Here is a 22,936-nt window from a genome sequence, read left to right on the forward strand (position 1 = left end):
TTCTACATATATAGGTTCCCATAATATTTTACTTTGGTGGACAAGCAACATGTATTAAAAATGATTAATAGGCAGCCATGAATATATAATGTTCCTATGTAAGTGTAGCTCTTCCATGAAACTAAATATAAATAATTCTTGATAGTTGTCTATTTTGTTTTTAATTGGAACTGCTAAATCTGTAATGTATGATATATGCTAAGCAAAATACTGTTTGTGTTTTCTTAAAACCAGTGTCAGAGAAGCTAGATTATCTCATGTTAACAAATTATTCATTGTAACTAGTTCTTCAGTTACTTTAAGATTTGCATGTCCATAAAAACCTGTCCATTTTAACTTCTAAGGTATTAAACAAGATAATTGTAGTTTCTTCTGGCTCCAAAGATGCTTGATTCTATTGCATTGTTCATTTCCAGGTATAGTTTTTTTAGTACTTTGTTTTGTGTATGAGCAGAATTATGGTAAATATAAGTATATAGTAGAAAAAAAATACAGGTTTTTCATTTCTTTTTAATATATATATTTTTTTTAAACAGAAAGATGTATTTCAATTAAAAGACATGGAGAAGATTGCTCCCAAAGAGAAAGGCATTAGTAAGTATCAAAGATGTGCCAAAATATGTAGGGAAATATTGGTCCTCTTTTCTGCTTCAGTCTTTCACTTTATGGAAACAAGTTTCTAGGGATGAATGTTTGTAAATGTATAATGTGTAATTATACACATTATAGTGAAACAGATCCACCATTATGGTGTTATACAGAGGATTTTCACTGCCCTAAAATTCCTCTGTGCTCTGCCCCCCCCAGAAAGTCTTTACATGAGGTCTTTGGGCCATGGTCATGATTTCTGTGTTTGGAGTATCTGCTCTAGGAAAGTTGAAATGGAGTATGCATGTATGCCCATGTACACACACATATACATACATGCAAATATACACATTTATCTACTTATGGGCATAATTTACTTCAAAAGAAATAAAACTGTTCATGTATGTTTTAATATTTTTTAGATGTTACTTTTTGTCCTTACTTGGTATGTTCATTTTCTATAGCAGCAAATTACCACAAACTTGGTAGCTTAACACAGTAGAAATTTATTCTCTTAGTTCTGGAGACCAGAAGTCAAAAATCGAGGTGTCAACAGAGTTGGCTACTTTTGGAGGCTCGGAAGGAGAATCCATTTCTCTCCTACCTTCTGGTGGCTGCCCGCAGTGCTTGACTTACAGACACATCATTCTAACCTCTGCCTCTGTCTTCACATGTCCTTCCCCTTTGTTATCTCTCCTTCTGTCTTTTACAAGGACACATGCCATTGAATTTGTGACCCAGCCAAAATCCAGGATGATTTCACCTGCAGATCCTTAATTATACTGTCCAGGTGTTTTTTCAAATATGGTCACATTCACAGGTTCTGGGGATTATCTTTTGAATGTTCACTGTTAAACTCATTACATAGGATACATATTTTTTTACTTTTTATTTTTGAATATACTTTTATTGATTTCAGAGCGGAAGGAAGAGGGAGGGAGATAGAAACAGCAATGATGAGAGAGAATCATTGATCAGCTGCCTCCTGCATGCCCCACAACTGGGCATATGCCTGACCAGGAATCGGACCATGGCTTCCTAGCTCATAGGTCAATGCTCAACCACTGAGCCACCCTGGCTGCACTGGATACATATTTTTTTAAAAACCTTTCTGATTACATAAACTACATGCTTATTTTAACAGATTTGGAAATTGTAAAGAATATACTAAAAATAAAAGTTGTTCATGAGACCATCACTGTTAACATTTTGGTGTATTTTGATGTCTTATTTTTAGGTTCTATTTGTCTTTGTATGTATGTGTCCATTTCTCTGAGAAAGAACTATGCTGCATATACAGTTTTGTGTTCATGACTTTTTTCATATATCATTCACATTTACCTATGTCATGTGCTTTTAAGAAAATGATGTACAACACCTGCGTCTCTTAATGTTTAATTCTATGACTACTTAGCGTGCCATGATTTGCTTAGCCTGTTATCCGTTGTTGAACATCTACGTTGTTCCCAAATTTTGCTGATAAAGTTAATGTGCAATTAACAGGCTATGCATACATTTTTTTCAAAAGACTTTTTTAAGAGTAGTTTTAGGTTCACAGAAAGATTGAAAGGAAGATACAGAGATTTCTCATTTACTTCCTGTCTCCCACTCCCAACATGCATAGCTTCTATTAACAACATCACTCAACAGTGGTACATTTATTACAATTGATGAACCTGCATCGACACATCACAATCACCCAAAATTCATCGTTTACATTAGGGTTCACACTTGGTGTTGTACATTCTATAGGTTTGGACAAATGTATAGTGACACAGATATATCATTATGGCATTATACAGAGTGCTTTCACTGCCCTAAAAATCCTCTGTGCTCTGCCCATTTACTCCTTCCCCTCCCCTTCATAAATTTTTCCCATATCTCATATTACTTCATAAGAAAATAGAATAGAAAATGGAGACTTGTGTAGTCTTAGGCCTTTTATGTGTATTCTCAAATTACCTCAGGAAAGGCTATATCAAATTAAACTCATTTATTTCTCAGAACTGTGTTTTCACTTTAGAAGTTTTTGACATTTCACTTCAGTTTGTATTTCTTTACACGGGAGGTTGAATGTGACACATATTTGGTATCAATTTTATTTATATATTAAATCTTTAATTTTTAAATAGATTTTATTGAATTTGATGATCTGCTCTAGGAAAAATTAAAATGGACATCAAAATATGGGTAATTTTTTGGTATAGTTTTATTTAATAGAAAATAAGAATTGTTTATGAATTTTCAAGTTTTTGTGAAATATGGCTTTGTATTTTTTTACATGCTATTTTTAAAAATGTTTTTCTGATTTTTAAACTTGTTTGGTTTATTATTTATTTTTCATAATAGTTTTCGTTTTCTTGGCAGAAATGGCAATATGTATATATTGTTGGAAAAAGAAAAATGAGTAAAAAGAAAGAAAGAAAAATTGCCTCCTAACATGTTATTCAAAATAACCACTGTCACATTAACATATACTGTCATTTAAACTTATTTTTGACATAATATGTTCTATATTAAGTATTTTGAATATATATATATATATATATATATATATATACCATGCCATGCCATTAAATATTTTATAACATAACTTTAATGATTGCATATATATTCCATTACAATAAAATACTTTTAAAAGTCCCGTTATTGGACTGGTTCCCAACTTTTTACTATTGAAAACTACTTTGACAGGCATCCTTATGCATATCCATCATTATTTTCTTTGGCTGAATTTATAAAAGTGGAATTTCTACACAAAAGGCGTGCATAAACCTAAAGCTTTAGGTGCATGCTGCTGTGTTTTCCACCCATGTTGAGAGTATATATTTTCCTGAACTCTTTTTTTTTTTTTTTTTAGTATTTTTGATAGTCAAAATATTAAATCTCATTGCTTTATTTTACTTCTTTAATTATTAATGTGATTCAACATTGTCTTATTTATTGACCATGTATATTTTATAGATGCTCACTGATATACTTTTGTTTTTCTGTTGCAGTACTGGGCTTTTTTGTTACTATTTTTGAAAGCTCCTTATTTATTAAATTATTAACTCTTGACCTGTTATATTTGTTGCATTTCCCCACCTATTGGCCTTTTGATTTTATGATATATCTTTAAAAATTATATCTTTTAGCTGCTATGTCGGTGAAAGACGTTCTTCAAAGCTTAGTTGATGATGGTATGGTTGACTGTGAGAGGATCGGCACCTCTATTTATTATTGGGCTTTTCCCAGTAAAGCCCTTCATGCGAGGAAACGAAAGTTGGAGGCCCTGGAGTCTCAGGTAAGCCACCGCAGTGAAGAAGTATACATTTGCTTTGTAAAAAATAAATTTGTTTTACTCGGTCTTTTCAGTTAGTGGCTTCTGTTAAATTTTTCACTTATCCCAAAGATATTCAACGTCTCTTTCTCCCATCAGAATCTTAGAATGTTTTAACGTTCATCTTCCCACATACCATAACATTGTAATCTAATATTTTAGATCCTTATAAATTTATAGAAAAACTGATGGGGAGGTACAGAGGGTTCTCTAATACCCAACCCCTTCTCCCTACCAAATACACATCTTGTATTAGTTTTTGTTCAGAAATTTGCTTTCATCTCTCTTAGGAATTGCTGTGTCATGTGATAACACTAGAGACCGAGTGCACGGTCCCTCCGTCTGGCCAGTGATCAGGGCGGATCAGATTCCCCGCCTCCTGGCCTCCCCGCCTCTTCCTTCCCTCTCTCCCTCAGTGCCCCACCGCCACCCCATGGTGGTCAGTACATGTCATAGCGAGCAACAGAACTCCCAGTCTCCAAGTCAAACTTCTGAGGGACAGTTTGCATTTAGCCTTTTATTATATAGGATTATGCTTAACTGAAAAACTTCAGACTATTTTCTAAGGAGTTGCACTATTCAACATTCCTACCAATTTTATCACTTTCTCACCAAAACTTGTCACTACCTGACTTTTTGACTCTAGCCATTTCAGTGGTATCTCATTATTGTTTTGATTTCCATTGCCCTGATGACTAAGGATGTTGAACATCTTTTCATGTGTCTCTTGACCATTTGTATATCTTTTTTGGGATCTATCAATTCAGATCCTTTGCCCATGTTTTATCTCTTAAACATGATGCCACATTTTCTTTCTGTGAGGAAATGACATGCATATTCATCACTCAGCAATTTTTTAATTTTTTTATAATATATTTTTATTGATTTCAGAGAGGAAGGGACAGGGAGAGATAGAAACATCAGTAATGAAAGAGAATCATTGATTGGCTGCCTCCTGCATGCTCCCTACTGGGGATCGAGACTGCAACCTGGGCATGTACCTTTGACCTGAATCAAACCTGGGACCATTCATTCTGCAGGCCGAAGCTCTATCCACTGAGCCAAACTGGCTAGGGCCATCACTCAGCACTTTTAAAAAAAGTTTTGCAATTAAAAACTTCATTGAGGAATAATTGGCATGTAAGAACTGCTTATATTTCTTATATTTAAAGTTTATAAATTGATGTTTGACACATGTATACATTCATGAAAGCATCACCACAGTCAAGATAATGACTTCCCATCACACCAAAAAGTTTTTTCATTCCTCTTTTCAGTATTTCTCTCCTGCTCACTGTTCCCTTGCCCCATCTCTAGACAAGTACTGATTTGCACTCTGTCACTATGCATTAGTTTATATTTCCTAGGATTTTCTATAAATGGAATGTACTCTCTTTCTTGGCTTCTTTTACTCAGCATAATTATTTTAAGATGTATCCATGTTGCTGTATGTATTAATCATTCGCTTTTTATTGCTAAGAGGCATTCTATTGTATGGATGTACAACGGTTTGTTTACATGTTGATGGACATTTGGGTATTTGTTTGGATTATTAAAAATAAAGCTGCTATGAATATTTATATATAAGTCTTTGTATGAATATTTGTTTTCATTTTTAATGGGTAAATCTCAGAATGGAATAGATAGATCATAGGATAGGTGTGGTTTAAATTTTAAGAGATTGTCAAACTGTTTTCCATAGTGTTTTGCTACTTTATATTCCCACTAGCTGTGTATCAGAGTTCTAGTACTTCCAAATCCTGATTAATATTTGGTATGATACCTATTGTAAGTGCATAGTGATAGCTTGTGGTTTTAATTTCCATTTCCATAGTGAGTAATAATCGAAGCATTATGAATGTATACATGTATCATCCATATATCTTCATTGATGAAGTGTCTTTAACAGATCTTTTTGCCTTTTAAAAAAATCAGGTTGTGGCCTAGCTGGTTTGGCTCAGTGGATAGAGCGTCAGCCTGCAGACTGAAGGCTCCTGGGTTCAATTCCGGTCTAGGGTTTATGTTCAGGTTGCAGCTTTATCCTCAGTGGGGCGTGTGCGGAAGGCAGCCGATCAATGATTCTCTCTCTTCCTCTCTGAAATCAATAAAAATATATTTTAAAGAAATAAGGTTGTTTATTTCTATTATTGAGTTTAGACAGTTCTCTATACTTTCTGGATATAAATCCTATATCAGATAAATGCTTTTCAAATGTTTTTCTCCTAGTCTGTAGTTCATCTTTTTATTCTCCTAACTGTTTTGAGGAGCAAAAGTGTTTCATTTTGATGAAGTCTGTGTTATCAATTTGTTTCTTTATGGTTGGTGTTTCTGGTGTTATATATTACTTTCCTCCAGGCAGTTCATGGCTGCAGCTGGGTATATCAGGTGCTGACTAAGCATTTTTTGGTTAACTTTACAAGCCAAAGAAACTTTTTGACTTGAAGCAAAAAGGCCATATGAGCACTTATCATATTTTTGCCTTTGGGTTTAGCATAATCTCTACTTAGCACGTGGAGGAACTTGGCAAATCCTATATAATAAAAGCCTAATATGCAAATCAACAGAATGGTAGAACACTGGCTGAACAATTGATTGCTATGATGCATACTGATCACAAGGGGGCAGATGCTCAATGCAGGAGCTGTCCCAGGCCAGCCAAGGCAGGTGCCAGTGAGGGTCCCCTGACCACCCCTCTGGTTGCCTGCAGAGGGAGGCGAACAGTGGTGGTGGCAGGGAGGATGGGGGGGCGGCAAGAGGGCAGTGCCAGGCCAGCCAAGACGGATGCCAGCGCTGCCCCCTGTCCCCCAATCGCCCCACAGGTCACCTCATAGATCAACCCAGATCACCAGCCAGGCCTAGGGAACCTACCCCTGCACAAATCTCATGCACTGGACCTCTAGTCTCTCTCTATATATAAAAGGCTAAGTGACCGGCCTTACTCCATCTGACCGTCTGACAGGTACATAATAACACACACTGGCAATTTAAAAATAAATGACTCACACATGAGTGATACATATAACAATATCCTGTTTCTCAACTATGGTTCTATAACTCACATATTTTAGAGAAGTGACTTGGCTTAATGGAAAGATAGGAATCAGACTGAATTTAAGTCACATTTCACTTCTTGTTAACTAGGATCTTGGAAATTTTCTTAACCTCTTTAAAGCCTCACTTTCCCAATTTGTAAAAGAGACACTATACTTATTTCAAAAGGTTGTGGTGCAGATAAAGTGGTGTGTATAAAGTGCATGGTGGAAGTAGGCCCTTAGTATGTGATGGTCACAGATTCTGCTAGATTAGTTCCCATCCAGGAGTGTATATTCCAGGTTTACTTGTTCAATCAGAACAAATATTTGAGGGTCTACTATGTATAAAATATTTTACCAGATACCAGAAAAATTAGAATTCAAAGTCCATGTTTCATAAGAAAAAACTTTTAGCTTCTGCTGAAGCTAATATAATTATACACATGAAAGAGGAAAGTGAAGAGGGAAAAGTGTTACTATATAGTTAATGTAGAGATTAGAAATGCTGTAAGAGATGGTGGGATTTATATAAAGATAGAAGGCACTGACTTAACATTGAATTGAACCACATTCCAAATTCAAGGTTGCACTGAAGGATCAGTGTATTCAAGACATTGCTAAAGTAAAATGTGAACTTCCTTTGAATTTCTTGTTAATTACTTCCAGATTAGAGAGAGAGAACTCTTAAATTCCCCTGCCCCTCATCATTCTCATGCTTTGGTCTGTCAGTGATTGTACAGGCATGTATTCGTCTCTTGAGAGTAGACATTTTTGTAGTAGATCTGAAATTAAATCAGGAAACATTTCTTTCTCCCTTCCCATTAGGTTTTATGTGTTGATCATGCTTAAACATATATTATTATAATATATGTTTCTCTTTAACATATTCTGAGCTAGCAAACAAGCTATCAGCTGTGTGTGGGTTGCATTAACTACTTCTATTGATATTTACTCTGTGCCTGTTCTGTGCCTGCATTGTGCCAAGTTCTGTGGGCAATCCTCCTATATAATAAAGAGGAAATATACAAATTGACTGTCATGCCCTTGCACAAGATGGCTGCCCCCATGTGGTCACAAAATGGCTGGCAGGGGAGGGCAGTTGGGTGCAACCAGGCCTGTAGGGGAGGACAGTTAGGGGCGACCAGGTTGGCAGGGGAGGGCAGTTAGGGGCAACCAAGCTGGCAGGGGAGAGCAGTTGGGGGCAACCAGGCCTGTAGGGGAGGACAGTTAGGGGCGACCAGGTTGGCAGGGGAGGGCAGTTAGGGGCAATCAAGCTGGCAGGGGAGGGCAGTTGGGGGTGACCAGGCCTCTGCCTGCCAGCCTGATCACCCCTAACTGCCCTCTCCTGCCAGCCTGGTTGCCTCTAACTGCCTCTGCATGCCTGCCTGATCACCCCTAACTGCCCTCCTTTCCTGGCCTGGTTGCCCCCAACTACCCTGTTTTGCTGGCCTGATCTTGCCCCCAACTACCCTCTGTTGGCCAATTTGGTTCTGAATGGTCGGTTTCTATGCCAGTCAGCATCCCTGGGCCTATCAGCGGGGCTGTCAGCAGCCCTGATGGAGGCCTGGAGAGAAATGGAGGCTCGGCTGCTGGCCATACTGGAAGAGAAAGAGAGAGTCAAGTGCTGATCAAAAGCTGCCTCAGAGGCAACGGATCAGTCCCTGCTTCTCTCCTCAGGCCTCTCTCTGGCCCTGATTCGCGACCCCTCAGCAGTCAGTGCTGGGGCACCCCACCTGCAGTGGAAGCAGTCTGACTTCCCGCTGTTTGAGCTTCAGTCATTACTGGTAATTTCGACCCAGGCTTTTTATATATTAAGATATTCAGGGAAAAACTTTCAAAGTTTTTCCCCACACATATGTAATATAGTATTACTGTTGCTGGAAATATCTAATGTATTTTATTTCTGCAAGGCTGAAAATAATATTTTGGTTGGGTAGAAAGAAGTTGTTAAGCTAGCCTCTCTAACTAGCTGTAACACAGTTGCATTCCTGAAACCTTTTTACATAACTTAATAATTTTAATAGGCAAGAAAAGCTTTGATGATGAAAGTGGTAGTGTATGTTTAAATCTGCTAGTTCTTCTGAAATATATGCAAAAAATAGGTTACAGTATTTGGATGTTAGCAGAAAGCCATTTTGGCTCAACAGAAAGTAGAAATAGTCGGATACTTTTCTCATGTCATTGTTGTGAATTGTTATGTAGCTTGAAAAGTAATTACAAAAATTAATTATTATGTGGGACCTCCCAATTGAGATGGAATATACAGAACTTACTAAAGTCAAGAAATGATTTTTTTTCTTCTTGATAATTATTTTAACAGTTTTAGCTGAAACTTGCTGATTATTTCAGTGTGATAATGATTTTAGTTACCGTGTGTGTGTGTGTGTGTGTGTGTGTGTGTGTGTGTGTGTGTGTGTGGTCTTTCTGAATATTTTTTGTATGGAAAAGCAAGACAATGTTAGGATAAATAACTCTTCCCATCATCTTCTGGTTCTCTCCTTTTTTGCTCCTTTCAATCTCAGCTTCAAAGGAAAGACTTCCTCTATTTGATGTTGTCTTATATTAACAGATGTACAATGGTGTCCTGTAACATGTGCACGACTGGGAAAGACCAGTATTATAGCTATTGTGCTTCACGTGCTGTTCACACAGGGTTACTGGCAGTGTGGGAAGTAACTGACCACTACTAATTAGAAATGCCTTTTTAAAGCCTTTCCAAAAAGAAATAAGCCTTTTCCCAAAAGGAATAGCAATAGCATTTCCAGTATGCTTTTGTTTTTGTGTACTTGCCGGCACTTTCTTCCACACTCCATTCTGACTTGGGTATTTCTATTCATTGCTGAGGTAGCACCCTGAGCTCACTCCTGTCTACCATACTGTGCTGTGTGGTTACTCAACCCCACATCTTAGTTTGTATCCTTAGTACCTAGCATAGTTCTTGGCATATGACAGATGTTTGAGAGGTGAATAAGAATTAAAGGAAACGAAGGTTATGAAGTTAGTCTTAATGATAACCATTTACTGATGCAGAGAATTCATTAGTGCTGCAACTAGTCTGTGTAGCAGTTTTTAATTGATTTTTTTTATTTAAAGGGCTAGAATTATGGAAATCATACTTTTTCTTTTGTTTTCCCCACTTTGCTAAGATCGTCCATAGTTCTTCATCCAAGTTCTGTTTTGCAGCCCATTTATTACTAGTGGAAGGTAGTTAAGAGGCAGATTTTCTAGGAGTTGGTTTGCATATTTATCTCAACTCTGGATTTCAGATATAGTGTATTGGTTTGGGGAGACACTCATAAATTCTCAGGATAATTTAAAGGTTTTTGTGGGGGTTTTCTTAACCAGTTTTTAGAAATGAGTATAGGGAATTTTATATTGCTAAACTTGAGTGAATAAAGAGTAGGTCCACTATTAGACCATCTGAACAACTTGAAATGTTTTTGAATAAAAACAGGCAGTACCTCCAGTGCAGTTCTTTGAGTTCAGTGAATGCTTGCTATGGCAGGCATTGTGACTGGTAAGAGGGGCATAAAATAAATTAGTAGTTCCTGTCCTCCAGGACCTCACAGTCTTGTGAGTCACACATGTCAACAAATCATTGCAGTTGGTGTGATATGTGTGGAGGGTGGTACAAGAGGGTGACAGTTCTGTGGAGGAAAGGCTATACAATTCAGGAAGGAAATATCTAAGTTTGTTCTGCAAATATACACTGAGTGGCCAGATTATTATGATCTCTGAATGCATAATAATCTGGCCACTCAATATACATTAGAGGCCTGGTGCATGAATTCGTGCATGGGTCAGATCCAGCCAGCCTGGCCAGGGGGAAGGGACATGAGTGGTTGGCCTCCCTGCCTGTCTGCTGGTTGAACTCCTGGTCGAGGGACAATTTGCATATTAGCCTTTTATTATATAGGATATACACTGAGTGGCCAGATTATTATGCATTCAGAGATCATAATAATCTGGCCACTCAGTGTATATGGGATTTTGTAAGGTATTTAGGGTGAGGAGTATTCTGGGTACAGAGACCACAGTATGTTAAGGCACTATACTATAGTGGTTTAAGAGAATGGACTCTAGACCCGGGTTCTAGATTCAAATCCAATTTCTTCTGTTTACTAAAAACTTCTTGCACCTCTGTTTTCTCATCTGTAAAGTGGTGCTAGTATTTTTTACTTCACAGGGTAGTTGTGATCATTAAATATGTTTTATATAACTGTTTGCAGAATGACTAATACGTAGTAAGTGCTTTAGCTTTTGTGATTATATGCAAAGATCTACATAGTAGTGTGTGTAGAACTACATAATGTGTGAGATGTTTTGTACACTCGGTTGTGTGTGAGGGATAAATGACTGTGACTAGATGGGAAGGCAGATGCTTATAACGAAGGGCTCTGTGTATCTAAGTTGAAGAATTTTGAGTAGGGAAGTGAGATCAGAAGAGCCTTATTTCAGAAAGATGGGTCCATTGGCAGTAGGGAGGAGTGTGTACTGTGAAATTGTCCAGCTAGGAGATGATGAAGTCTTAAGACTGGACTGGGATCGGGGGAAGTAGACAGGAGGGGGAGAAGGCGGAATTTAGTCATTAGTAGTGTACACTCAGAGTCTGTAAAGTTCACATTTTAAAATAAGCAGAGAAATTTTTCTCTAAACAGATTTCCCCTTTGTTGCCTGTCTTTGTGGGTGGATGGGGAACACATGCTGTCTGTCTATGTCCTCTGAAAGTCAGGTTCAGGTAGGATAGATTATGACAATAATTAAAATTCATGCTTAATTATTTCCTTATAATATATGATATTTCTAAGGCTGAATTTTTAAAAATAGGGATTGCTGTAATCATTACTACTTAATGGAAATTATCTTTATTGCTTTATGTTGTGGAGTGGAAGGGAAGGAAAAGCAATGGGCCAGAGAAGTACTTCTAGAACATGTACACAATAGTTGGCACAGATCCTAGGCAATACTATCTTGATTAATGCATTCATTCAGCAACATTTATTAGGTCTCCTTGGGTCTCAGAACTGCATTCTGTGCTGGAGATAAATGTCATTAAGATATCCCTGCCCCTTCCGCCGGCGCAGCTCACTGGCTGAGCCTCAATCTAGGAACTAGGAGGTTGCAGTTCAATTTCAGGCCAGGGCACATGCCCAGGTTGTGGGCTCGATCCTCAGTGTGGAATGTGCAGAAGGCAGCCGATCAGTGATTCTTTCTCATCATGGATGTTTCTATCTCTCCCTCTCTCTTCCTCTCTGAAATCAATAAAAAACACATTTTTAAAAAAGGGGGTACACATTAAAAAAAAAAAAGATAAACCTACCTTCAAAGAATGTCTGCCGTGGAAATAAGACACTCTATAAAAGAAATGAAGCGCAAAGGAGCACTAAACTCTGCTGAAGAGGAGGGGATAAACACTTTCCCCCCAAAAGACTTTTGAGGTGGATATACATATGTATGTCACTGGTTAATGGACAGTTTGGAGTTTGTTAGAGGAGTAAAATGATCCAGCCAGCCAGGCATAGCATATAAAAACACAAAGTTTAAAATGAATGGCATTCAGGAAGCTGTGAACATTTTGGTATAATGGTGTGTGGGGTTACAAAAGGGGTAACAACTGGTTATTAGGCTGGCCAAGGGCAGGAGCAGGATTACAGAAAGCCTTAAAGCCAGGCTGAGGAATCTGGATTTTATTATTCAGGATTGGGAAACCATCCAATATGCATTAAAGATAGCTACTATAGCACATGGGAGAACGTGAGTTCTGGAGACAGGATGACCAGCAAAGATACTAATTCAGAATTTTGGGCCAGATATGTCTAAGCCAAGATAATGGCAGTGGGGATGGAGAGAAAGGGAGAGATAAGATAACTACCAGGTTTCTGGTTTGGGCAACAATATGGATAGTAACTTCGGAGTCTAGAAGACACAGAGGAGCAGGCTTCAGTAATGAACTGAATTTTGAAACCATTGAACATGAGTTGCCTGTCAGCCATTCATGTAGAAATATCTAGTAGGTAGCTGAATGTGCGGGTGTGGAGCTCAATGCTCATGTATATGCAGAAGACAGAAAGTGGGAAGTCCAAAGTATGAAAGCCATAGGAGGAGATGAAAATACCAGGAAGAATGGGCAGAGCAAGAAGGGAAAGAGGTTGAGGACAGAATGCTGGGGACCAGCCTGGGGATACCTAGTATATCAAGGGTAGTTACCTGGATTTACGTTACTTTTCTCTATTTCAAAAATCAAAACCATATATTTACTTAAGGTGGAGCTTCATAGGCTAGCTAAAATCTCATAAATGGTAGTTCTTCTAAAGTGAGATTCTCATGGAAAGAAAAAACTAGCCCTTTACAATTAGGGTGACTGGAGTATTATTTTCTAGCCTAGATTTATATCAGCTAAATATGTTAGCACTAGTTATTTCACATCAATTTTCAAAAGTTCTTATTGGTGACATATATACTATGCATTGTGAATTTTACTTGACTCATTTTCATGAGAAGAGGGATTAATGTTCCATGGAACACACTTTGAGTTTGTTTGAGCAGATAAGACTATTTACTGCCTTAGACTGGTTTCTTATCCCCAGAGCTGATATATCTTCTATGTTGCTACCTGCAGTAGTTTTGCCAGTTGGCAAATCACATCCTAACATGTTTAAAACCATATTGATTAAATATTTCTGTGGGTCATCTCTTTTTTTTTATTTTATTTTATTTTATTTATTTTTTTTTAATCAATCTTTATTGTTCATATTATTACAAAGGTTCCTCATTTCTTCCCCCCTCCACCAGGTTCCCACCCCACCCTCCGCCCCCTCCCCATCCCCCATTGTCCTCATCCATAGGTGCACAGTTTATGTTCAGTCTCTTCCTCCCTCCCTTTCCCCGATAGTAAATCCCTTTTCAGATAGTAAATCTGTTACTTAGCATTATCTCATATCAATAATACCTCCACATGCCCAATGATACACTTCACACAAAAGACATTTCCAAATAGGTCAACCAGCCTCATCCAGGCCCCACCCAAGGCACTTACAGATCAACACCCCAGCGCTATACTAACTCAACACATCCAGATCTAAGCCTTCATCACTTGATTCAGCAGACCCTCAAGTTCCCGCAAAAGTTTCCAGCCATGTCTGAGAGGCAGCCGTGGGCAGGTACAGGCGAGGAGCGAGCTGTTTCGGGCCTGGCTGCTCCGGGCCTGGCCTCTGTTGCTCTGGTTCGTTCCACAACCAGCTGCTCCGGGTCTGGTCACTGCCGCTCCCGACCTAGTTGCTCTGGACTTGGCTGTTGCTGCTACAGGCCTGGCCGCACCCGACCCGGCTGCTCTGGGACCGGTTGCTCCGGTCCCGGCCGCTCCAGGCCTGGCCGCTCCCAGCCTGACAGCCGCTGCTCCGGGCCTGGCCGCTCCCAGCCTGGCAGCCATTGCTCCTGGCCTGGCCGCACCAGACCCGGCTGCTCCGGGCCTGGCCGCTCCCAGCCTGGCAGCCGCTGCTCCTGGCCTGGCCGCACAAGACCCGGCTGCTCCGGGCCTGGCCGCTCCCAGCCTGGCAGCCGCTGCTCCGGGCCTGGCCGCACCAGACCCGGCTGCTCCGGGCCTGGCCGCTCCCAGCCTGGCAGCTGCTGCTCCGGGCCTGGCCGTACAAGACCCGGCTGCTCCGGGCCTGGCCGCTCCCAGCCTGGCAGTCGCTGCTCCAGGCCTGGCCGCACCAGACCCGGCTGCTCCGGGCCTGGCCGCTCCCAGCCTGGCCGCCGCTGCTCCGGGCCTGGCCGCACAAGACCCGGCTGCTCCGGGCCTGGCCGCTCCCAGCCTGGCAGCCGCTTCTCCAGGCCTGGCCGCACCAGACCCGGCTGCTCCGGGCCTGGCCGCTCCCAGCCTGGCAGCCGCTGCTCCGGGCCTGGCCGCACAAGACCCGGCTGCTCCGGGCCTGGCCGCTCCCAGCCTGGCAGCCGCTTCTCCAGGCCTGGCCGCACCAGACCCGGCTGCTCCGGGCCTGGCCGCTCCCAGCCTGGCAGCCGCTGCTCCGGGCCTGGCCGCACCAGACCCGGCTGCTCCGGGCCTGGCCGCTCCCAGCCTGGCAGCCGCTGCTCCGGGCCTGGCCGCACCAGACCCGGCTGCTCCGGGCCTGGCCGCTCCCAGCTTGGCAGCCGCTGCTCCTGGCCTGGCCGCACCAGACCCGGCTGCTCCGGGCCTGGCCGCTCCCAGCCTGGCAGCCGCTGCTCCGGGCCTGGCCGCTCCCAGCCTGGCAGCCGCTGCTCCGGGCCTGGCCGCACCAGACCCGGCTGCTCCGGGCCTGGCCGCTCCCAGCCTGGCAGCCGCTGCTCCGGGCCTGGCCGCTCCCAGCCTGGCAGCCGCTGCTCCGGGCCTGGCCGCACCAGACCCGGCTGCTCCGGGCCTGGCCGCTCCCAGCCTGGCAGCCGCTGCTCCGGGCCTGGCCGCACAAGACCCGGCTGCTCCGGGCCTGGCCGCTCCCAGCCTGGCAGCTGCTGCTCCGGGCCTGGCCGCTCCCAGCCTGGCAGCCGCTGCTCCTGGCCTGGCCGCACCAGACCCGGCTGCTCCGGGCCTGGCCGCTCCCAGCCTGGCAGCCGCTGCTCCAGGCCTGGCCACACCAGACCCAGCTGCTCCGGGCCTGGCCGCTCCCAGCCTGGATTCTTCGTGGTTGTCTACTGCTGTTCTGGGCCTGGCTGCTCCCAACCCGGCTGCTCTGGGCCGGGCTTCTCCGGGCCCAGCCACTCCGTGTCTGGGTGTTCCTGGACTGGCCACCCTGGGCTTGGCCGCCTCTGCCTCAGGCCTGGCTGCCACTGCCCCAGGTCTGGCTGCTCCAGTGCTGGCCGTTGATGCTCTTGTTCTGGCTGCTGCTGTTCTGGGGCCTGGCCACTGCTGCTCCGGGCCCAGCTGCCACTGCCTTGTGCCTGGCCACTCTAGGCCTGGTCGCCGCTGTTCCAACATTCTGTCCCTTTTTTCTCTTCTTTTTTTTTTCTTTTTTAAAAAAAAACAACAAAACGCATTTATGTTGCAATGTTGGCTGGTGCGTTGAGTTCTGACTTAGTCTTTGATTTTTCAAGATCTTCTTTGTATTCTTTCTTAAGTAATTTTACTATCATTTGCTCTCACTTGATTTCTTCACATTGAGAACTTCTTTGGTTTCTTCCTCCTTGTCCTGGGAGCTCAGCAGGTTGGCCTGTGGCACCCCTTTGTTCTCCGCGGGCTCCCGCGCTGCTCCAGCCTGTTGCCGGGGTCGGCGCCGCCCAGGAAGCAGCCCCCGTCCTTGGCTCCGTTGCCAGCGCTCAGCAGTCGAAGGCTCAGGGGCACCCCCCCCACTGGGGGCCCCGTCGCCCGGCTCCTTGCTGGCGCCCAGCTGGCCGGTGTCCGGCAGGGGCTCCTGCTCCTCGTGGCGTTCCTCCAGTCTGGAGCTTTCTTTCTCCCTCCCACTAGGGAAGTCCAGGATCAGAGTCAACAGACTGTCCTCTGCGCACAGTGTGCGCGACTCCGGGGGCTCGGCCTTTCGCCGCGCTCCCAGGACTCCACCTCACAGCCCCGTCTCCCCCTGCCCGAGCCTGGGTCCCCAGGGACTGGCCCAGACCTGGAGTTCGGGGAGGTCTGGACTGAGGCTCAGAGCTGCCGCCGGAGGCTTTGTTTCTTCCGGCTAGGGTAATCCAGCATCAGAGTCAACATTCAGTCCTCTGCGTGCCATGTGCGCGCGACTCCGGGGGCCCCGCATTTCGCCGTCCCCCGGGATTGTCTCCCCCTGCCGGAGCCTGGGTCCCCAGGGTCTGGCACATAACTTGGGGCTCAGCGCTGCCGGTTCGGGGGTTCAGCCCAGGCTGGGGGTTCTATTTCCTTCCTGCTAGGGAACGCCAGGCAGCACCCAGCCCTCTCCTCCTCTCCGGCTGCGACCTCTCCGCGCGCGCGTGCGTGGGAGCGCGCAGCATGTCTCCGTACCTTAGGCTTTTTTTCAGCTCCTCTGATTTTCCTTCTGGTTTTCTCCCTCCTTCCTATTGTAGAGTTTTCAGTCAGTCGACTACCTGTAGCTCTGGGCAATGTCCACTCTACATTTTAGTTGTATTCCTTTGAAATTGTTGTGAGCTGCTGCGGCTAGGTGTATACCCGAGCAGCCATCTTGGATCCTCCCACAATACAGTCTCTGTGGGTCATCTCTTATAGAGCCCAACCCGTAATTCCTTACCCTTAACAAGTCCCTCATTACAAGGCACTTAAGTATGGTTGTCAACTTTCTGTTAGTGTATATGTATAGTGTCTACCTTAGGAATTATCCATCTGTTCTCTCTACCCATTTAGCATCCTTTAGATTTATATCTCTAACATGGCAAGTGAGAACTTCTCAAACCACAAATCCTATATAATAAAAGGCTAATATGCAACTTGTCTCCTTGACTGGGAGTGCGTCTAGGGGGCGGGCCAGCCTGATAACAGGCCGTGGCCCCTCCCCCAGCCAACCTGGGCCATCCAGGCGGGCCAGCCACACCCCACCTGTGCATGAATTCATGCACCGGGCCTCTAGTATTACATATTGAAATATTTTTTAAATTTTACATTTTTCTGTAATAAATTTAAAATCTATTCACTGTAGGAAAAAGTTAAATTGCTTGCAGTCCTATTATTTAAAACATAACTGTTGATATTTTGATATACTTTCATTTTTATATGAATGAATCAGCATATTTTCAGCCACAAATAACAGAAAAGTAGATCCATATTGGCTTAAATCATAGAGGTTCTTTATCTTACATAAGAAATTTGGAGATGTGGGCTCTTTCAGGATTGGTTAATCTCACCACACATAGGTATCAGAGGTCTGGTCTGACATTTTTTGGCTTTCTGTGTTTGGATACAGAAACTACAGCTACTGTATCTTCCCTTGACAAGTCCAAAGCAGAAAGAAAGATGGACTTTCTCCTTGTACATATCTCTCTCTTTTTATCTTGGAGGAAAATCCCAGGATGCCCCCTTTCCCAAGTAGACTTCTATTTGTATATCATTGGCCAAGTGTGAGGTACATGGTCACGTTGGAAAGGTGAATTATCACAGTTAACCCTCTGAGACTAGGAAGGGACCCATTCTCTACGAGCTCATTGCCATCATAGCCTTTTTTTTTTTAAATGAGATTTATTCTTTTTTTTTTTTAATGTATTTTTATTGATTTCAGAGAGAATGGGAGTGGAAGAGAGAGAGAGAAATATCAATGATGAGAAGAAATAATTGATTGGCTGCATTCTACACACCCCCTACTGGGGACCAAGCCCATAACCTGGGCATGTGCCCTTGACTGGAATTGAACCCAGGACCCTGAGTCCACAGGCCAACGTTTTAAACATTGAGCCAAACCAGCTAGGGCTGCCATCATAGTCTTAACAAAGTTTGAGTTTTGTGTACAAATAAAAGCTTTTGAGAGGCAACTAACAAGGTCTGCAAAATTTTATTGATATGCACTTAAAAGTCATGGCTTTTAAGTTGAATGTTTTTATTTTTTCCATCATCTTAGATAATCAAGAGTTAAATATATCTTTATTGAGATCAAGTGACTAAAAAATTGGGAGTGGGTAGTAGATAGGAAGAATATATAAACTGAGTATTTTTTTGGTAAATAGTTTAAAGTAATACAAAATTATAGTAGTTCATATTACAGCTGTGAAATTCGCATGAATTTTAATGATAGGACTTAAGAGATTTATTTTTTATATTTGACCGCTTGTTTTGCTTTTATAGTGGGTAGCTTTGGGCTGGGCTTCTAAACCTTCCCCAGGAATTATTCTCCTTGGCTATTAGAGCAACTTCCTGGATGAGCTTTGAGAAACCTGACTCTAGAGCTGCAGGATCCTCTCTATACCATAAGCCAAACACTCTTCCATGCTACATGTGGGTTTCAGGTGTATGACAGCTATTCTTCAGCCATAACTATTTTCTCCCCAAAACAACCAACCTGGGAAAGATTTACTCCACAAAAAACTGGACCTACAACTTTGTTGTCATGCCACCAGGTGGTGGCAGTGTCAAAGTCATATGTATCCTTAATCTCATGGAATAGCCCTAATTTCAGTTCCTATGGCCTGATTTTTCCTCAAAAGTATATCAATATGTTAGGTATTTTAGTATTTCAATATTCCTAATGTCTCTGGATGCCTCGTGTAGTTAGAACCTTCACAAAAATAGCCCTGTGAGTTGGGTGCTTTTTGTGTTTAAAGTATGGTTTTTACCAAAGGGCATGTTTCAAACTTTCATCATATTCACATATAAGGTTTTATATACTTATTTATAACTAGAGGCCCAGTGCTCGAAATTCGTGCATGGGGAGAGAGGGTCCCTCAGCCCAGCCTGCATCCTCTCTAATCCGGGACCCCTTGGCGGATGTCCAGCTGCCAGTTTAGGCCCAATCTCACCAGTCAGACATCCCTCTCACAATCCTGGTCCACTGGTTCCTAATTGCTCACCTGACTGCCTGCCTGGTTGCCCCTAACTGCCCCCCAGCCAGCCTGGTGACCCCTAACTGATCCCCCCTGCTGGCCTGATCGCCCCCAACTGTCCCCCCTCCCCCACTGGCCTGGTCGCCCCTCATGGCCCCCTGCTGTCCTGGTCGCCCCATGCAGCCTGCTGTTCAATCATTTGGTCATCCCTCATTAATCCCCATGGTGGCCTGGTTGCCCCACGCAGCCTGCTGTTCATGTTTTTGGTCGTCCCTCACTAACCCCCCTACCAGCCTGGTCGTAGGCAGCCATCTTGTTAGGGCATGAGGGTTAATTTGCATATTATCTCTTTATTATATAGGAGGATCATAAATTTCCTACACTATAACTCTTTTTGGGAAAATAGCTATTAGATACAAAACAACCTAAATTTTGAATTTTGTTAATTATTTTCTTGTTTAAACCTATGTACATTTCAACTTTTCAATAATTTTTTAAAATATGTTTTTTAAATTGATCTTAGGGAGAAAGGGAGAGAAACATCAATATGAGAGAGAAACATCAATTGGCTGCCTATTGCACACACCCTAGTGGGGATCGAGCTTGCAACCCGGGCATGTGGCCTGACTGGGAATTGACTGGCAACCTTGTGGTCCATGGGGCAACATTCAACCAACTTGAGCCACACCAGCCAGGGCTCAGTAACTTTTAACACTTAAAAGTGCCTCAAGTCTTACTTTGTTTGGCTGCTCTCAACTCTTTAGTATACAATCTAAATGTGTTAGGTTGCGGCTCTCTTCACTCTGCTAACACCATGGAAGAGAAGGCATCAGTTTGCCTTTCTGATCCTCTGAAATCCAAATTTTCTTGAATCTTTCCACTTTATAAGGCAGAAATAGAAAGAGAAGAAAGAGCATTATTCTCTGTCATGAGCAATGAAACATTCCACAAGGAGTCACTCACACACTTTTGTGTCTTTCCACAATGCCCGGTTTATGAGGGGAGACCTCAATACGCCAGTGGAGGCACGTGCAGGTTACACACAGAGAGAGGGAGCCTACACTACAGAAACAGAGTCCCAGTCCCTGGTGGTGTTGAAGGTTGGAAATGCAGGCGTGGCTGCATTGGCAGCACGCATCTGGTGGAAGTCTCCTTGGACTCTGAATGTGACCCGTGCTTCAGCCAAGCTCGAGCTGGGTGGTTGGAGTTCTGAGTTCTTATAATCCACGGTGGGCAGCAGTCCCACGCATATCAGTGTCCAGATGGAGTCCTTATCCAAGTGTCCAGACTTCTGGTTTTGGACAATTACATGGCTCCTGTCTTTATATGTAAATATATCTTTATAGTGTTTATTGTTTTCTTATGATTAATTCATAAATGGAATATTGTCTTAAAAGACAAGTTTGAAAGTTTTAGATACTCTTAACAAGACTTTTTCAATGTATGCAATTTCAGAGTAAATTGGATCTGGATTCTCTTGCTATTTTATTCTTTTCCTGTTCTCTGTTCCTTGACATTCTTTCCCACCTATGAAAATCTCTATCTTCCTTCCCTAATTCTTTGAAAATTTATTTCTAAAAAGAAGCAAATCAGAATCCCAAAGCAGCCAGCTTGAATCAATCTTCCTGTTCCTCTTATGAATAGGCAGTTCCTCCAGGCAGTGAATTAGCCCTTTAGAAAACATTGGCATTATGTTTCTCAACCCTGCGTGTCTGTATAGGTGGCCTGGAATGTATTAAAGAGAAGCATTGTGTCAGACCCTTAAATCTGAAGATGAAATCTGGTTCTTACTAATTACAAGTAGTTTTTGTTCTGCTGCTGCTGTTGTTTTGTTCTGAGTTACTGGATTTTTAAAAATTATTGTTTGCTTTCATGAACGTTGGAAATGGACTTGTTCTGGAATATAGTTGATTCTTGCTTTACGCTATAGAAATGCATCATGTGAGTTTGGTCTTTAAAGGAATCCTATGCTAAATACCTTCTTTGAATATAGAATATCACTCCTTTTCTATTTTTTGTAAACATGGAGTTTCCTATTACTTTTAGTGAGAGAATTGTTGGTACTTTAAGTTCAGACTGCAGTATGTAGGAGTAATTCATTTTTGCTGATGAACTGGACAGTGTCTTTCCATATATTAATATCTTGTGTTTTTGTTGAGTTTGTTACCAAAATATTAGGTTTTGTATAGATCACTAGTTGTCCGGTGGTGCCCCCAACCAGAAGCATCAGAATCACCTTCAGCTGAGAGCCTGTTAAAAATGCAAATTAGGTGACACCCCAGACCTAACTATTTAGAAACTGGGTCGTGGAGCCCAGCAACCTGAGTTTTTTGTTTTGTTTTTTTTTAAATATATTTTATTGATTTTTTACAGAGAGGAGGAGAGAGGGATAGAGAGCTAGAAAAATCGATGAGAGAAACATCAACCAGCTGCCTCTTGCACACCCCCTACCGGGGATGCGCCCGCAACCAATGTACATGCCCTTGACTGGAATCGAACCCGGGACCTTTCAGTTCGCAGGCCTACGCTCTACCACTGAGCCAAACCAGTTTTGGCGCAACCTGAGTTTTAACAAGCCCTTTGGGTGAGTCTGGTATATGCTAAAGTCTGAGAACTACTGGTTTAGATGATATCTGTACAGCTCTTACCACTGGAGGCCTGGATTTGGTTTAATTCCAAGATATGCATTAGGAACTATACCAATATTGCTTTTAAGAGATGTGTAGATGAAACACTGATAGCAGAGGCCACCTCACATGAGTTGCTTTCATTGTTTCCAGTAGTTGAAGATTTTAAGAACTAAGCAGAGAGCCAAGAATCCTTCACTATTGAGCTGAACCAAATTGTTTAGGTACTTAGGATAATTAGCAAAAGCTTCTCATTTGTTTACATCATTTAGATTGTGTCTCCCTTCATTACCAAGACACTAAAACTGACAAATCATGGAATCACATTCCAAATACATAAGGTTATTCTCAGAGTTAAGAGTTCCTGAATTAGCTCTCTTTCAAATGCTTTTAAGTTGTAAATAATTACAAGCAGACAAACAATACCTGGAAGACACTTCATTTCATTAATATAATTAAGATATGTATCCATTAATTATTAAGTTGTTTTTATATAATAGCTCATTTCTAAATGTTTATAACATTTACATATCTGTTTGTTTTAAAACCATTTTTTAATGGAAAATTTTTATGATAATATGTGTGTGTATATTTTTTCATTGGAAAATTCTTTATTCCTGAACTTAAATGTTACATGCATTTATTATTTCAAGTGGGTCCTTCAGGGTGGAATATTAACTTTTTAAACATGGTGTTATTTTATAAATGAGAACCTTAAAAAATCAAACAAACAAACAAAAACAAAACAAAACAAAAAAACACCTAAATCTCCTTGTTAAATTTAGGGCTTTAGAGCTTATTTTGGCTCTTAAATCTCCCAGCAGACTTTTGTTTGTTAACTTAGGAAGATAATTACTCTCAAGAAGAGGTATAACTGGTTTGGTGGTGGTGTCTTCTTGGCATTACAGATGGGCCTTGTTCGTGCTGTGGGTTAGAATCAG

At 42.2% G+C, this 22,936-nt stretch overlaps 1 protein-coding gene across 2 annotated transcripts in view; it reads left to right on the forward strand.

Moving 5' to 3' along the window:
* Positions 1-22,936, forward strand: part of MND1 (meiotic nuclear divisions 1) — a 48,373-nt gene that overhangs the window by 8,037 nt on the left and 17,400 nt on the right. For both annotated transcript variants that reach the window (XM_084883975.1, XM_084883974.1), the window contains exons 3-4: positions 537-594; positions 3,726-3,874. In XM_084883975.1, coding sequence (XP_084740101.1) covers positions 537-594; positions 3,726-3,874 — 207 coding nt within the window. The remainder of the gene's footprint in view (positions 1-536; positions 595-3,725; positions 3,875-22,936) is intronic.

Source organism: Pipistrellus hanaki (genome assembly GCF_964339955.1).
Source record: "Pipistrellus hanaki genome assembly, chromosome: 5".
NCBI lineage: Eukaryota > Metazoa > Chordata > Mammalia > Chiroptera > Vespertilionidae > Pipistrellus > Pipistrellus hanaki.